General features: G+C 38.4%; 1 protein-coding gene across 1 annotated transcript in view; it reads left to right on the forward strand.

The window, feature by feature from the left end:
• The first annotated feature begins 8,549 nt into the window (after positions 1 to 8,549).
• MYO16 (myosin XVI) overlaps positions 8,550 to 18,639 on the forward strand; it is a 583,910-nt gene continuing 573,820 nt past the window's right edge. The window contains exon 1 of the mRNA XM_019039479.4: positions 8,550 to 8,816. Within this exon, the coding sequence (XP_018895024.4) occupies positions 8,789 to 8,816 (28 nt within the window). The 5' untranslated portion in view covers positions 8,550 to 8,788. The remainder of the gene's footprint in view (positions 8,817 to 18,639) is intronic.

Raw genomic sequence — 18,639 nt, forward strand, 5'->3', positions numbered from 1 at the left:
CCACAGGGTAGGGTCTAGGTCTGATTCATGACTGTTGCATGTCGAGTGCTCAACAAAGACTTCCAGGGCTGATAGAATTCTATGGTAGTCCCCCCACTTATTTGCAGTTTTGCTCTCTGCAGTTTCAGTTAACCACCGCCAACTGCAGTCTGAAATATTAAATGGAAATGTCTAGAAATTTCCATTTAATATTTGTGTTCTATTTCTAGAAATTCATTAATTTTAAATTGCATGCTGTTCCATGCATGGAGTAACATGATGAAGTCTCATGCCATCCAGCTTCATTTCTTTCTGGACATGAATCATCCTTTTGTCCATTGTATAAACACTACATGCTTCCTGCTCGTTAATCATCCATGTCGTCTACTCCTGACATCCAGTCATTGACATTGTCGTGGCTCAGTGATCCTGGGCCATCTGAAGCAGATGATCCTCTCTTGGCTGCGGTGTTAGGTCAATAGTAGCCTGCTCCATACCAAAGCCTACGTCATTCCCCTCACATCAGGCATCAATAGGCATTTCATCATCTCACATCATCACAAGAAGAAGAGTGAGTACAGTACAGTAAGATATTGTGAGAGAGAGACAATGAGAGACAGCACATTCACCTAACTTTTATTATAGTATTTTGCTATAATTGTCCTGTTTTATCATTGTTGCTCTTAATCTCTAAATTAGACTGTGCCTAATTTATAAACTAAACTTTATCATAGGAATAATATAGAAATGTATAGAAAAAAACAGTGTATATACGGCTCCATATTATCTGTGGTTTCAGGCATCCACTGGGGACCTTGGAAAGTGTCCCCCACAGATTGGGAGGATACTGTATAATGTTTACTTGTTTAGTACCTGGTTCATGGGTAAACATGGCATAATTACTGTGAAGGGGTTTCTACTAGTCATTGATACCTGCAAGACTCTAGGAAAGGCAGGGATGTCTTCAAGGCAAATCACGTAATAAATATTTTCATGAATATAAAGATAGCATTAGATCAATACAACATCAGGGGTGTGTGAAATAGTTACATCGTGATGGTTGGAATTGTACTTGTTGAGCACCTAGCTTGTACAGAAGAACCCTGGGCGCTTGGCATTACTGCTGCCATTTCTTATCACAAGAATTTGAACCTCAACCAGGTGACCTGACCTTTAGGGAGTGACAGATACAGGATTCATATCCAAGAAAGTTTACTGATGTAGAAGTAAGGAGGGACAACCCACTAGAGGAGGGTTGGTCAGGGAAAGGATGTCCCAGTCTTCTAGGGTTTCATTAGCCTCATGCACTGTGGCCAGAATTTATCTGTGTCTGTTGCTTTACTCTGAGAAGTCCTTCCAGTTATTTATGGGAGTGTTAAGTATGGAGAGAGAGACAGGGAGAGGAGGAAGAGAAAAGGAGGAGGGGGGAAGGCAGCAGTTGGTGGGGGATGGAGAAGAGAGGGATGGTGGGGGATGGACAGGAGGAAGAGGAGGTAAGAGGAGAGGCCAAAAGAGGCTAAGAGAGATTCTGATGGGAAACATGAAGTCGTGGATCATGAATCAGAGACATGGATCAGAGCACGGACCACACTCACGGAGCATCCTGGCACTGGTTTCCAAAGCCCCACTATTCAAAAAGCAATGGATGGAAAGCCTGATATCATCCTGCAAGGGTAGTGGAATTGTAACACGGGAGAGGAACCAAAGAGTTCAAGGACTCTAAGCTTTTATAAGCTGCACATATGCCCATTTGAGAGAAAGAGTGAGAGAGAAAAGGAAACAAATTTTCTCTTGGAGAAGAAAAGAGAAAGTCTCCAGGCTTATCACCCTGAAATATAAGCCCATGGGCCTGGGAGGTAATTCTCCAAATTGCTTCAGAGCTACACACACGATGTCCAGCTTCCAAGGTATGCTTTTATGTAATCACCATTTAACCAAGGCTGCCAATGCTCTTTCTTCTGACAGCCCAAACTGTGCAGATAGGAGAAAATATTTATGGAGAACAATATCCTAACAATGAGGGCTACTGAAACTTATCCAAAAGGCCTGAGACTTCAGTTTGGAGAAATAATTTAATGTCATTTGTGAATTTGGATATTTCAGTGTACATTCTTTTTCTAGAACACCTTAAAATATTGTTAAATTTTGGGAACCTCTCTAGTGACTATATTGTATCCATTGTCACTCAAAGAAAATTAGCAACAAGAGAATTCATTTAGAAGAAGAAAGTCAAACTTGCACCCAGATCTCCCTATGATCTGTTTTAATGGCGCCTTCATGGGGGATATTGAAAAACAATATACACTCAGTCTACTTGTACCTACATGCTTGAATGAAGAAGGGGCTATACTCCACTTCGTTTCTCTCTTCTTCTCCTGTCATGTATGGTGAGTTTTGTTTACTTAAGTGTTCAATAATCCTGCCTTTAATAAAATATTCCTCAAGACATTATATGTCATGCACCAGAAAATGCTTTAGAGCAATTCTAATTCTCTGGCTCTCCATTTGTTGATCTCTGAATGTTCACTAATGTTTTGGACTTCATAGGAAATAGGAAAAGTAGAAGGTTTGAGGCTCAAATAACGAGTTACCTACCTAGGAAGAGCCTTCCATATGATAACTAGTTAAGAAAAATGCAAAGCATTGCATTATAAATGCTGGATTGACTGGTACATGAAAAAAATGAATATAGGCTTTAGAGAAGGTCAGGAACAATTTAAGCAATAAAAAAAGTCAAGAACAGTTTGTAGATTAAATGGGCTTGAAGTAAATTTGAAGAATGCATGGAATTTGAATAGATAACTTAGTGTGATTAAATTGTAAATAAGAGCATGATTCAACTAAAGAGGCATATTTTGTTTAAAAAATCCATGTGTATCAATGGGAAAAGTATGAAGGAGAGGCTTCTTATTTAATTGCCTCACAATTCCTTTCATCCTTTTCGGGAAAATTAAGAATATCTTTTAGATCATCGAAAAACTTTCAGATATTGTCTTCTAAATGACAAATGTATAGAGATCTGTTCAAACATTTCAGCCTGGTGTCCCAGCTGTCTTATTTAGGCCATCAGTAATCTCTAAACTTGCTTCGTCATCAATAAAATTTTTTTTATCTGCCTATTCCTGGTAACTGGTTGCAGTATACTATTTATTCCCTCAAACTGATTGAAGAACAAGGCAAAGAATACTTAATTATTCATGTGCTCATATCCATCTGTATCACACACGTGCACATAAACCTAGGTAGAGTCATACAGACATAAAACAAAACTGTCTGTTTCTTATTCACCATTAAGATATGCAAACTTTTGTCCAAGGTCAAACATCTGAAATGGAAAAGTCTTCCTAGATAGTTGTAACACATACACTGGAAAGATTTCAAAGTGGTTGTTCGTATTCAAGTGAAAAACCTTACAAATGCTTTACAAATGTCCTGCTTTAGATACCCAGTTTAACTGGTCCTCGCTAGAATTTAAAACATTTCATTTTGATTAGGGAAAAAAAATCACCAAAGGAAGTGGGTGGCCAAATGCCCTTAAGGAGCAATTAGAACATCCCATATAGCCTGAGTGTGTGTGTGTGTGTGTGTGTGTGTGTGTATCTTCATATATCCATATCAATGCACATGCATGTATTTGCTATTATATTAATCTATATTGTATTACAGAGAGTAATTTTCAGTCTTTTTGAAGCAGTTTTTAAAATTGCATTTCTTTTCTACATCAGTACTCTATGAAAGTATTTGAATAATCAGGGATATTTTCTAGCCGTTATATGACAAACTCACTTTTAGTCACTAAAGCAGGGCTCAGCTGGGTTAGCCCTCACTGCCCTCTGACATGGAGAGGGCAGTTCCTATTAACCCCTACTTCTTTCCAACTGTGCAAGTCTGTATTGTAAATTTCTTCTCATTTACTTCACAATTGCCCACATCTAACTTGAATGTCCATTTGTTCTGGTTGGAGAAATGTGAGACTATGTGAAGCTGAAGTGAACACACAGCCCTGTGGAGTCCTGAATCCGAGAGCTAGTGGTTTCACAGGCAGGCCAAAATCAGGAACAACCTCCACAGTCACTAGACTGAGATCAGGGACTTTATCAGAGAGTCAAGGATGTTCAGTCATTCAAGGTAGGCTTGATCCTGGTCCTGAGGCACCAGGGGTTGACCAGAGGCTGATTCTATAGCAAGAGCTGAGTGTATTTATGCCTTATTTTTTGACAACTCAGATATTTTCTCCTCTGTAGGCTTCAGCCTCAAAGGACCCTAAGTTATTAGACAGGAGTTATGTTCCCAGGAGAGGTCTTGACTCCATTCACCCAGAAGCAGTCAATATTTGTGATAGAGGAAATTATAAATTTAGCTGTCAGCCATTGTGTGTGAGACACCTGTGGCTCAAGGTCTCTAAATGTGTGTAATTTACTTCATCAAAGGCTAATACTTATAAGCCCCAACCTATTCACAGGGCAGAGGCAATGATGCTCCATCACAGAGCTTAAATTTGCATAACAAAAAACTGTTGTGTGTGATTTATATGTTCATTTAGAATTTTTGTCATGACCTACTGTTAATACATACCGTTCCCAAACTGGTGATGTTTGCAAACTTTAGTTTTAATTTCTTCATTTAATAAAGCATGCCAATGCAGGAACTATTAGATTAGGAATTATCTGTCAGCAGACTGGCATTATGAAACTGCAGGTTTTACATTGTCTAAATAGGGTTTTAAATGAAAACATTAAGTAGTATCTCACCTGGGACCTTTTTGGAGCTGCGCCTCATGTATCCCATTTTAAAAGATATTTACTAAGCAATTTCTAATTTTTGAATGCTTATCTCTCATTAGAATCATTGCAGTTTCTTTTTTTGTTTTTGGCTGGGAAATAATTTAGCCTTATTTGAAAAAAATCTGGTTTATAATAATGCTAACATTTAAGAGAAAAAAAATCATGTGTTCATATCAGAAATAGTGTGAATAATGAGCAGCTGTATGGTGTATAAAAGAGAAAAAGGGGTTTCTTGATTATTCAAAAATGAGTTTGAAATATTATGCATTCGTATTTGGAAAGAACAATAGTTCATTGTAATAATACTAAAAAATAATAAAATAATTGTGCTTTACGCGTTTGAAAATTTTCTGGAAATGCAAAACAATACCCTCTTTCAAACGCATGGATTTAATTTCGTAGTTAATGACCATATTCTGCAAATTAGATAAATTGCTAACAATATATTTAATTTAGCCTTGGTCATTTCTTGCTACTGTCATCAACTCTGATACCATATTTAAAATATAAGATTTAACCAGGCATGGTGGCTCATGCCTGTAATCCCAGCACTTTGGGAAGCCAAGGCAGGTGGATCACCTGAGGTCAAGAGTTCGAGACCAGCCTGACCAACATGGTGAAATCTCATATCTACTAAAACTACAAAAATTAGCTGGGCATGGTAGTGGGTGCCTGTAATCCCAGCTACTTGGGAGGCTGAAACAGGAGAATTGCTTGAAACCAGGAGGCAGAGGGTTGCGGTGAGCCAAGATCGCGCCATTGCACTGCAGCCTGGGTGACAGAGAGAAACTCCATCTCAAAAAATAAAATAAAAGAAAAGAAAAACATATATATGTGTATATATATATGTATATTACATGTGTATATATGTATATTGTATGTATATATGTATATTATATATATGTGTATATATGTATATATTATATATAGCTATATATAATATATATGAAAATATATATTATATATTAAAATATATATTTATATATTATATATTATATAATATAATATATAATATATAATATATAATATATTATATATATTATATATAATATATTATATATATTATATATATTATATTATATATTATATATAATATATAATATATTATATATTATATATAATATATAATATATTATATAATATATATAATATATATATTATATATTTTATATATATATGATTGAAGGAGTCCTGAAATTATTGTTCTGACAACCCAACAGTGAATTGGGTTTCTCAGGGATGGATATAGAGGAGGAAATTTTAATCAACTTCAAGTTATCATTTTTAAAAAATTTTATGAGGGAAGTAAAGTTAATGGAACCAAAATTATTTTCCTCGGTATTAATGCCTGCATTTAGAAATTAATTTTTGTTTTGTAGTGATGAAATATGTAAAGAGGTTGAAACATAGTTCTACCAGTGTTTAGAGCATGAGTATGTGGTTTCAAAGACAAAAAGATAAAAGGGCTTCTTAATCTGGGGAAATTATATGTAGATTCAGTTTATACATAGAAAGCACATTCTAAGTAGTTTAAGAAATCTGTGAATACATTTCTCAGTGTATCCTCCTTCAACTCCTCAAAGTGGATTAGATGTTGGCTCTTGTTGTTTTAGAGGTCTACATTTGTAGTTTTACAATTTCTAGCACACCACACTGTGCTATCTTGATTGTCTCTATTTCATCTGACAAGAAGCACTTTGAGGTCAGGGAGTCAAGTTTCTCTTATAGCACAAAGAGTTGCCAAATATTTATGGAATATATGAGTAGATGAAAAATAAACACATTTGATAATGAGCCCCTGGAGATGAGATGTTAATTCTCACAGGGTACCTTGGTTAAAGTTCTTATAAGAAATGCCTTAGGTTATTAAAAGGAGTAGGGCTCAAATCAATTATATTTTTAATAACACATTTTCTTTGTCAAGTGCACAACATGCCCCTCTGAGTGTTATGCTTTTTTTCAGTTTAAAGAGTGAAGGGTATCATTAAACTCAATTGTCTTAAGATGTTTGCTGAGTTTGTATATATGCAGAGGCATGCAATTTGCAGAAAATTAAGACATTCAGACATTTAAGGAAGGTATATAGGCAACATACTATTTATCCGGCATTGTATTAAGAGAAGGGAGTAGGGACATCTACATGGATACAACCTTACCCGAAGATACATTAGATAACATTCACAAAAATTCAGTTATTTTATGCACATGTAAAGATTTGTATTGATTTAAAGAGGAGAGAGCTTTACTTCCTGTGTTGGAAACAGATATAGTTGTGTCTTACAGTTTTATTGAAACATTACAAAACATCCAAGAAACCCTTTAAAAATACATTATAGATTCCTGGTATATAAAGGCTCTGTTTTAGACATATTTTATTCCTGAAAAGCACCCAAAATGGTGACTTTTGTGACAGTGACTCTCAATAATTAATCGTGGAATCAACGAATAAATGAGGAATCAGCATTCCTGATGAAGGCTGCAAATCCTCATTCTAATTTTTGGAAAAACCAAGTTAAAGTGTCCATAATCATCATTTGGTACATAAATACATTTTTTTCCTTGCTAATGACAACTTTTCATTGAACACCAACAACAGAAACCAGAAATTTTATGTGCATTATTTCTAACCTTCAGAATAAAGATTAGGAATTATATTTCACATGCATAGATGAGGAAACTGAGGCTTTAGCAGGTTAAATAATGTGTTTACATTGATACTCTGGTAAGTGGTAAAAGCTGGATTTGAAATCAGGCTGTTCTGCGTGAAATCTTTAACTTATTATTTTACATCACGCTACTAAAATGTGTTAGAATATTATTCAGTGAAAATTTAATAGTCATGACCCCTTGTTGTATAGATTTGAATTTCATAATCTTCTAGTTTAATAAAAGCACTGCTCTTTGAGTTTTGTTCAGTAAGGAATACAAAATTATGTTACTGCCACAGAAGGATGGGTGCACTTAACATATTGTTCATGTTTACCTTTCCAATAACCTCAAACCTGAAACATAAATTCTAGACTATGTCAACTTGTCTTTGGAGAAGATCATCATAAAAATGTATCAATTTGCAAAAAAAAGTATCACTTTGAATTTGTAAACAACTTAAAATATAACCTTTTGGTTTGCTACCATGGCTATTGCATTATGAGTATGATATTCACTTTTATAACAATAAACCCTAGCAGACCATATATTTCTTTCTGATTCCAATTCAGTCAGATTTACTTCATCCAGTTGGGTTGTACAGTTAAATTCATTGCAGTCTGCAGAGGTAGGAGAATCGAAAATTTTAAAGCTATGCAAACCAAAAGCTTTTTGTGGATAATTTAAGTTTTACATTCTGCTCAGAAAAGCAGAAAGATGTGTTTTGAAATATAATGCAAGTTTTTCATTACTAGGGACAGATCAAAGATCTCTGATTCTAAGAGGTGGCTATTTTAAGCTCCTGCTATCAATTTCCTATTCACACACAGCAACTGGTGGCAACTAAAAATAATCCGCTTTACTACCAGCTAAGAATCTGGTCATATGTGGCTGATGGACAGTGTGCACGAAGAAGATTTAGGATCCTTCTATCCGTGGCTTCTCTCCAGCCCACTCATCAGCTTAGTTTGCTGCCATTTGAAAGCTATTGAAAAGCCATTAACAGGCAGGACCGGGAGAGCCGCACTGCAGCACACCTCCGTGCAGCAGAATGTGGCTGCATGTGAACACCAATTAGAGCTGACTATTCCCGGGATTGTGGTACTCGGGGCTGTGTCAATCAAGGGTGCTACAATAGCACGTGCAGCAGTGGTGCCTCAAGACCCACCGGGGAGAGGCTTATCTTAACTCCAGCTGCCGAATGAGAATGAGTTTGAAGCTTTTTGCAGGATCATGGAACAGAGCCTCCATGCAATAGTGCATCCTGAGGTAAACTGTTACCTGAGTAAGGGCTTTAAGTAATGCATTTCCTGGGAACGACAGTTGTGACAGAAGAGAATGCTGGAACCCGTAGCAAGATTCCTGTCTGAGATGGAAAGATGTCTCACTATCATTTTATCAAGTGCTGTAAGTAAGCTTGATGTCTTGCTCATGTGCTTATTTGTCTTGTTGAAGTATTATTTTGTGCAGATGCCAAAATTAAGGCAGGTCTCCTGGTATACCACATTCAGATGAGTGACATAGACTGGTGACTTAGAAGAATATTTTACAGGCTGGATATATTTCCTTTTAATTTTAGATTGTGAAATAATTCCAGTGTGATCCAAATGCTAATAGCACAGAGATCTTTAAAACTTTAGCTTTTTTAAAAAAATGATTCATAGACACAGCAACCAGAAAAAAAAAAAAACAGAAACACATGGAAAGAAATTACAAAAGCATATTTTTGCTCATTGGCACATGTTAATAAAGTACATAAAAACTAAGTTTATTAATATATGGCTGAGGTCATTTAGCTAGTATTTTAGTCTCAAGTTTTACTGCTTAAGCCTCTATTCAATGCTTTTTGTAAGTGTGATCTTTAGGGTTATCCTTGACTGTAAACTTTTGTCCTTGTATCATTCACCTTGCGGTGCTTAGGGACTCCAGGGACTCTGTACCAAATGCTCTCCACTGATGTTCATATGGTGAAATTTAGTTTGTCACCAGGTTCTCTTTTGGGCTTATCAAGGGTTTCTTTAGCGTCTGAAATTTTGGCAGAATTTTCTGAGCTAGAGAATACTTTCATCTAAACCAATTCTGGATGGTAATAATGAAGAGGAAGACATATTTATCCAAAAATGGCTTGCTGGATATACATTTTTGTCCCCTGCAGCACTTCTGAAAACTTCTGTACATATAGATCATGATCTTAAAGTGACAGATGACATTTGTAGAAAATGGTTTTCTTTTAAGCTTAAGGTTTTGCTGCCAAAGGACATCACAATGTTAAATTGAAGCAGCATATTAAGGGAACACATGTGTTGAATGAATCTTGAGCTTTGCACTAAAGGAGACTAAAACAATAATGATGATTGAGAAGGTGAAAATATTTACCTTTCTCTTATTTTTGGTAGACAATGTATACAGGAATTAAAACTATGATTAATGGAAATAAAAATGCCTTACTCTTAAGCATTGCCAAGAATGTCATGCTTTCATGTTGCAGAACAATTTCAGTTCCCAAAAGGATTCACTGGTCATCTCATAAGTTTGCAGATTAGCTCTTTAACTAATAAGAATTAGAGGCATGCAGTGTATTTAAGAATTTTGAGAATAGTCTTCTGCTTTAATCTGTTAAATCTTGGGGTTATTTTCTTGGAGAAATAGACATAGGGCAATACTCTGACTGGTTTTTGTATTGCCTCTCATGTTTTACTGCACTAGCAGAATGTCATTATTTTCCTTTCTGTGCCTCTGCGGAGGAAAAACTCTGCATCTTTCCTACAAGGAACCTGGATGCTCATTAGACACATTGAACACACCTGGTGGAGGGCAGCCATGGAGCACGGGCAGAAGCACAAAGGGACAGTGACATGGACGTGAGAGATTCAGGGAGCAGTTGGTCACCAAACACAATATGAGTCCGCCCTTTCCTGCCTTTTGTTCTGTTTTAGTTGAATTATTTGATTGTAGAATTTCTGAAAATTATAGACATTTCAGAAAATTGGTGATGTCAATTGGAGCCTGTGAGATATTTCTTTTAGCATGCTAGTATAAGAGATGAAATCTAAAATTAATGAATTTAAACATTCCTGATGCATTTCTGAAAGTAATTAGCAACTACTTACTAAAGATCTGACTGCTTTCTAAGCTTTGAGTGTGACAGTCTATAAAATGGAAAGGAAGCATGAATATTATGAAATGCTAACTTTACTGGAGAAATGGTGCGATGTGTTAAGGAGTTCAGAAATTATACTGCATTCTGTGCTGAACTAGTGAAGGGTGTTTTATGAAAAAAATGCATCTTGAGCTATATCTTGGAAGGATGAACAAAATATAGAAGAAGGCCGGGCGTGATGGCTCATGCTTGTAATCCCAGAACATTGGGAGGCCAAAGCAGGCGGATCACCTGAGGTCAGGAGTTTAAGACCAGTCTGGCCAACACAGTGAAACCCTGTCTCTACTAAAAATACAAAATTTTGCTGGGTGTGGTGGTGGGAGCCTGTAATCCCAGCTACTTGGGAGGTTGAGGCAGGAGAATTGCTTGAACCCGGGAGGCGGAGGTTGAGGTGAGCTGAGATCGCGCCATTGCACTCCAGCCTGGGTGAGAAGAGCAAAACCCCACCTCAAAAAAAAAAAAAAAAAAAAGAATGCCCTCATGGTATCCTAAGGGTTTATTGATAAGGATCATAATTCATGGTTTAATGGTTGTTCCTGATGCGTAAGATTTTCCCAAATTGTTGTCTCCCATATTGGGCTGATCTGCTGGCGAGGTTCATTGGCCTTTGCCACACTCCATTCCTTCTTCGCCTGTCCTGCATTTCTACCACATATCTGTCTTTCATTCTGAGCCAGATTTATCACCATAGCACGTTCACTTTCAAGCCAGGCAGCAATGCAGGAAGTGGATGAATTCCAGGGCAGGAGCAGGACCTTCTGAAATGCGCAACATTAGCATCCCATGTGCTCCTAGCGAATCACAGGAAGCCTTCAGGTGGGATGGTGGGTGACCAATAGCTAATGCTCGAAGGAACTGTTAGTCACCTGGGAAAATACTCATCATCTAAGGTGAAAAAATTATACGCTTCAAGGTCGAAACTTAATCTAACAGTTGTTATCTCCAGTTTATGATATTATCTGTTACTTTGTAAAAAATTTTTACTTTATTTTAGAGAAGGATTAAAAACTAGAGTGTAAAAATTTACTGTGGAAGCCGGATATAGCAGGAAAGTGTAGGAACACCACAGCAAAAAGTGTGGCCATTTCATGTGTCTTGGTAGCTGAGAAGTAGCTTTAGACAGATCTGCAGTGAGAGCCAGTCTCAGAGCCCCATGCCTGTTGAGAGGTAGCACGTGAACATGACCAGGCCCCAGCTGAGGCGCAAGCAGGAATGAGAAATGGAACTCGAGGGAGTAATGGGCTCACAGAACTTTAAGGCCATGTGAGACTTGAAACTACTTTGTTTTAATGAACTGAAGCGGAGGCTTGCGGTCTGCCTGTGGAGTTCCCTTCACGTGCCTCTGGGGGTGAAGCGTTGCAATAACTACACCTGATCTATTTCTCTCCTGGTTCAGCTCTTCTCTAAGCATACGGGTTTGGGGCAGCATTGTTTGCAGCAGGAGGAAGGTTAAAGTTATTTAAAATGAATATTCTCCAGAGCTGAGAATTCATTTACAACACCTAAGAACAAATTGTATCAGAAAATCTGTTACTTTATATGTTGTATTAGTCAGGGCTTTCTTGAGGGGCAGAACTAATAAGATAGATGTATATATATAAAGGGGAGTTTATTAAGGAGAATTAACTCACACAATCACAAGGCGAGGTCCCACAATAGGCCATCTGCAAGCTAAGGAGCAAGGAAGCCAGTCAGAGTCCCAAAATATCAAAAGTAGGAAAGCTGACAGAGCAGCCTTTAGTCTGTGGTCAAAGGTCCAAGAGTCCAAAAGTGGAAGAACTTGGAGTCTGATGCTCAAGGGCAGGAAGCATCCAGCATGAGAGAAAGATGTAGGCTGGAAGACTCAGCCAGCCTGGTTCTTCCATGTTCCTCTGCCTGCTTTTATCCTAGCTGCACTGGCAGCTGATCAGATGGTGTCCATCCAGATTGAGGGTGGGTCTGCCTCTCCCAGTCCACTGACTCAAATGTTAATCTCCTTTGACATCACCCTCGCAGACACACCCAGGAACAATACTTTGCATCCTTCAATCCAACCAAGTTGACACTCAGTATTAATGATCACACATATTAAACATGTTTTATGATACCAAGGTTAAAACCCATTTTTTTCCTCAAGCCACTCATGCTGATGTACACCACCTCCAGTAAAATGCTTTCCTCACTTTTCTAGCTATCGCACGCACTGCTCGCTCATTCAAGAACTTTCACTGCAGTGGTTCCGCAATGCACTAACACACCCAGAAGCTGCTCCCTCCATGTCCTCACTCTCCCATATCCTGCTCTCTGCCTGGTCCAGCGCCCATAGTCCATTGCTGAAGCCACTTCACTCCTTGCCCTCACCTCCCTCTGTTCCACTGGAGTGACGAATACCTACCCAAGGTGGAACCCCCCTTTCCAGCATGTCTGTCCTTGCCCCAGAGGAGCTGGATGACCCTTGAAGGAGGACATCAGAGCAAAAGCAGACTGATTTCATTTAACATCATGATCAAACATCTCACCCAGGCAGGCAACACTCTCCTGTACCCTCGTCATGTTTCTATGGTAGGCACGACTGCTCATGCCTAGAGACCCCTTCTTCTAACTCCAATCTCCCAGGCTGAGGAGTTACAAACCTACCCTCCCACCATTAAATCTGCAAAGTGTCTGCGCATGTATTCCTCTTTGCCCACTTCTCACCTGCAGTCCTGAATTTCCTCCTGTGTGTCCAAGGCCAGTGTGCTTGCAATTCTGTCTCCTTCTGCCTCCTCCAAGCTTGCGTTTCCCTTCAGCTCTCCCCTTTCTCTCCTGCATCAGCTTCCAACAGAGTGAATATGTGGCCAATCCATCCATCTTCCAATTAAGCAAAAGTCCCCCCTTGTTCTCTCTTCCCTCGGGCCACCACCCCATTTCCTCGTTTGCAGGTCATACCTTGAAACGATTGCCCATGCCCGTGGCCTCCGACCCTCACCTCCTTGTCTCCTCTTCCATGACTGCATCCTGCTGCTTTCCTTTACCACTCAACGGAATCCACTTTACTTAAACCACCTTTATGTGGCAAAATCCAATGGACACTAGACCTGCCTCATGTTCCTTAATTTCTGATGTGATTACCACCTCTTCTTCTGCAGCTCTTGGGGGTTTTCTCCTAATTCACTAGCAGCTTTTCCTCCACCCCAGTTGCTGGCTTTCTCTTCTTCTTCGGGCGTGGCCCTGACTTTCTTTTGACAACCTCACCCATTCTCATGGCTTTAAACATCATCTGTATTTTCCCACATATGAACCTTTAGCCCAGATGTCCCCTTAGGCAGCCCTCCCTTCTGTCTCTTAACAACATGGACATCTTTTCTGGCAAATTATATATCTAGGCATTGTTTCTTGATAGCTAAGTAGTGTAATAGTCTGTAGCATTTATTAAACCATCTATTTATTAAACTCTTCTTTTTTGACAGGCATTAAGACATTCTGTTTAAGTATTTTGGCTTATAGGAATATTGATTCACAAGAGCAGTAACATTGAATCAAATGGTATGTGTAGTTTAAGGTTTTGTAGAAAGTGCTAGATTTCTTTCAGTGAGGAGTAGCACTTCAGATTACCACAACCAGCAAGCAAAGAACTCGCATTCCTGCACCTCAGCCAACCCGGAAACGTGCCTTCCTCCCAAAAGGATGTCAACTCCATCGTCGAAATATGGTTTCCTGTGGGGCTCTCCATTTTATATAATAAATAGTTAGGGTGTTCCACCACTTTTAACTAGTCCAATTTCTTCATATCTGTTTTCATTATTTACATTGGGCTTTTAATCCTTTTACTTATCAATTTCATGTAAACTTTTATGTAAGGAAATATTAATGTTTCTCTTGATATGAATGTGGTGAAGATGGTTTTCCTATTTAGTTTTTTTCTTGAGGGAGTCTCACTCTGTCACCCAGGCTGGAGTGCAGTGGCATCATCTTGGCTCACTGCAACCTCTGCCTCCCTGGTTCAAGTGATTCTCCTGCCTCAGCCTCCCAAGTAGCTGGGACTACAGGTGTGTGCCACCACACTCAGCTAATTTTTTATTTTTAGTAGAGATGGATTTTCACCATGTTGGTCAGGCTGGTCTCGAACTTCTGACCTCAGGGGATCCACCCGCCTCAGCCTCCCAAAGTGCTGGGATTACAGGCATGAGCCACCGTGCCCAGCCAGTTTTCCTGTTTTTGACTTTTGCCTTTGTTCTGGGTGTTGGATGTCATCTGATTTTTTACTAATTGTGTAGAAAAATATGTCTCTGTTCTATGGATTTTTGGTTTCATTTATTGCTTTGGGTAGCCTATTTATTCTAAAGCTAAATTAGTTTTCTACATCTTAATCTAAACTTTTATTTTTGTATTTGAAATTTTAATTCATGTGGAATTAAGGTGTGTGTGTGTGATTTAAGGTAAGAGTTACTTCTTTCCCTGTTTCATTTCTGCATGCACAATACCTACTGAATTGAAATTTGCTTTTGTCACATTCTAAATTTCTAAATATATTTGCATCCATTTCTGGTTTATGTTTTTGTTACATTGATCCATTGATTTAGTTTAAGGTTACACTGTATTCATTATCTTAGCTTTTGATAACTTTTGAGATATGATAAGGTAAATCTCTCCTGATTAGTGTTCATGACAGTCTTAGATATTCTCAAATATTTACTTTTCTCTTCAATATTAAAATAATTTCAACTAGTCTTATATGAAAAAATATTTCCCTTTGTGTGTGTGTGTCTGTGTGTGTGTGTGTGTGTGTGTGTGTGTGTGTGTGTGTGTGTGTGTGTGTCTTGCTCTGTCGCCAGGTTGGAATGCAGTGGCAAAATCTCAGCTCACTGCAACCTTCACCTCCCAGGTTCGAGCAATTCTCCTGCCTCAGCCTCCCAAGTAGCTGGGACTACAAGTGCATACCACAACACCCATCTAATTTTTGTATTTTTAGTAGAGACAGGGTTTCACCATGTTGGCCAGGATGGTCTCGATCTCTTGACCTTTTGATCTGCCTGCCTCGGCCTCCCAAAGTGCTGGGATTACAGGTGTGAGCCACTGTGCCTGGCCCCAAGTTGTTTTTATTTTTGTTTTGTTTTGTTTTGTTTTGTTTTTACAAATGCACCCAGCGTTTCAAATTTAAAAATGTATTATAATAAGACCTAGAGCTTTATAGTACCTATATTCTACTAAATAAATGAGTTTCAATACATAGTGTGATGACTTCAAACTGAGACTAATCTTTATGACCCTGTATCTCTAATTATAGGAATCTTATATTACTTTTACCCACACTATTTTATAATAGTGTTCAAATAAATGATGTCCTCATACTAGTGTGAAGTCTAGGATGTGTAAACATAATGCAATTAAGAGAAAGATAGAAATCATTAAATATGCTGCTAAGGGAAATCTTTAACCTCAGATATCCATATCTGTGTCCATATCCAGATCTGTTCTATGCCTCCCTCTCTATATATGTATGCGTATATACACACATATGATATATAAAATCATAAACTTATAGTATATGTCTCTTGTTCAGCCTTTATACATTTGACTTTTATACAGACTTCCAAGAACATCATGGGCTGCTGGTGTACTGATGACCTAATGATATATCTTTGTGTTTTGCTCTGTGTTGATGTTGCATTATTTAAGGCTTGCCATTATATCTGGAGGGTTTCACACTAACATCCTTACTTGGCATCTGTTGTTCTACTTGGGTACCCTTCCTTTTAGGTTGTTTGGTGAATGGGAGAGGATTCCTTATGCTTTCAATGGTTGGCCCAGATTCAGTAACACATTAAAGATATAAACATGCCACAGTAACTTAACTGAGAGACCTGGATAGATTAAGTCAATTTTAGTTTCCTTTTATTTTATTCATTTATTCAGTATTTAATTCATGTATTTATTATTCATGACTTCAAGAAATATTATTTAACTCCTGGTCCTTTTCAAGGTGTAATTTAAGGGCTAAAGATACAAAGATGGCCGGGCACAGTGGCTCACGCTTGTAATCCCAGCACTTTGGGAGGCCGAGGCGGGCAGATCACTTGAGGCCAGGAGTTTGAGACCAGCCTGACCAACATGGCAAAACCCCATCTCTACCAAAAATACATAAATTAGCTGCAGGTTGTGGCACATGCCTGTAATCCCAGCCACTTGGGAGGCTGAGGCAGGAGAATCGCTTGAACCCAGGAGGTAAATGTGGCAGTGAGCTGAGATCACACCATTGCACTCAAGCCTGGGCAACACAAATAAATAGATTAATTAATTAATTAAAAATAAAGATACAAAGACGAACAAGCAAGCTAACATTCCTACTCTCTTGAAATCAGCATACCAGTGTGTGAGACAGAGTAAGTAAGTAAAGAGATGTTATAAGAACTTTTGATGGCATCAACTAATGTGAGAAAAATAAAGGTGTTTAACGAACTACTGAGTGACGTGGAAGCAGAGTGGACTTGAGGGGTAATTTTAAATAGGTTGTTAAGGGAAAATCACTCTCAAGAAGTGGTCTCTAAGTTACTGAAAGGAGTGAGTGAGTCAGCAACGTGAAGACCTGTGGGAACGGTGTGCCACCCAGAGGGAACAGCAAGTTCGAAGACCCTGAGGCAGGAATGAGCATGTTCCACATTGTTAAGCAAGAGAATCTAGGCTGTCAAAAGTTAGGTTTTTTGTTTCACTTTTTGTTAATTCCTCCAAAACTAATAGGTCAATACTACTTTTTATTTCGGAGTTACTTACTCAAGCTAATAGCCCTGGGCTCCACTTACCTTTACTTCCAAACTTTTTAAAAAATTCATTGCTTCATGCTCCTCATATACCTTTCCACTCAAATATAGCATTTCATCTCCCACACTGTTACTGTACTGAAACATCAAACTCTCTTTTTGGTTCCAGTTTATCTCAAATTATTTGCACATTTTCACTCAGTGACCATCTCTAACTTCTTAACCTCTCGCTGCTTGCTTTTCTAAAAATAATTGTCCCTGTAACACTGACTTGTTTCTGCCCCTCTCACTTTTCCCACCTATGCCCATATTTTAAGTTTTTTAATCATTCACTCACGCCAGACATTCCGCTATGCACTCAGTTTATATGTATAAATAGAATTTTTTTCTACAAGAAATTCACAATCTAGAGAAAAAATTGAAAATGAATAACGAATTTTCAATTTCCATCTGTAAGTCAGTATTATGAGACAAGACAGGGAAAGGCACCCAGTTGTTCCATGAGGAAGGTGTGTGCGGAGCTGGGGCAAGCTCATCAGAGTAGGCAAAAGGCATTTCAGGATGAGGAGGCATTTACTGAAGATCAATGGATGAGGAGCCCAGGGAGGGAAGAAGGCCTGCACAAAGCACCGTGTTGTGACTGTGTAGTGCGTTCAAAGCAAAGAGATGGAGAAAGAAGAACAATGTGCAGTAGTTGGACAAGTCTGATGTGTTTCTGTGTTACTCATTATGCAAGGGAGGGAGTTCCTTGAATGATTTTCAAGAGCGAGGGATGTGATCAGCTTTGCATTTTAGATCTTTCATTCTGATGATACTGTAGAGTGTGGATTAAAGGAGAGACTGAAAATGGGAGAAGCCTTGAAATAGCCCAGGTGACAGCTTAAATCAGGAGGGTGGGGACACGGAAGGGGAGGCGTGGTCTGACTAGAGAGGTATTTTATAAGGTGGAATTAACAGAATTTATTGTCTGATTAGTGAAAAATTCTGTGTTGCTTTGCTCTTTTAAAAACATACATATCCTATGTAGGGTAATTATTTCATCTCCAACATCTCTGTGGCTGGGCTCCAGGAAAATCTATCAGGCTGTGCCCTTCATTGGGATCTCCTGATTTGCACTATTCAAACCCAAGCAGACCCTGTATCCTATCAGCACTTCAAACCTGCACTGTCCAGACTGAATCTACGCTCTTCCTTCCTAAACCTGAATATCTCGACCCTGAATGACATAGGAGCCATAGGTCAGGTTTAGAATTTTCTAAGGACTTTTTCTGAAAGCAACTGGAATCCACTAAGATGGAATTCTTAGGAATTCCTAAAAGTGGAAAGTAAAGATTTGTGTTAGAAAGACTGACTA

This window comes from Gorilla gorilla, chromosome 14 (assembly GCF_029281585.2).
Source record: "Gorilla gorilla gorilla isolate KB3781 chromosome 14, NHGRI_mGorGor1-v2.1_pri, whole genome shotgun sequence".
Taxonomy (NCBI): Eukaryota; Metazoa; Chordata; class Mammalia; order Primates; family Hominidae; genus Gorilla; species Gorilla gorilla.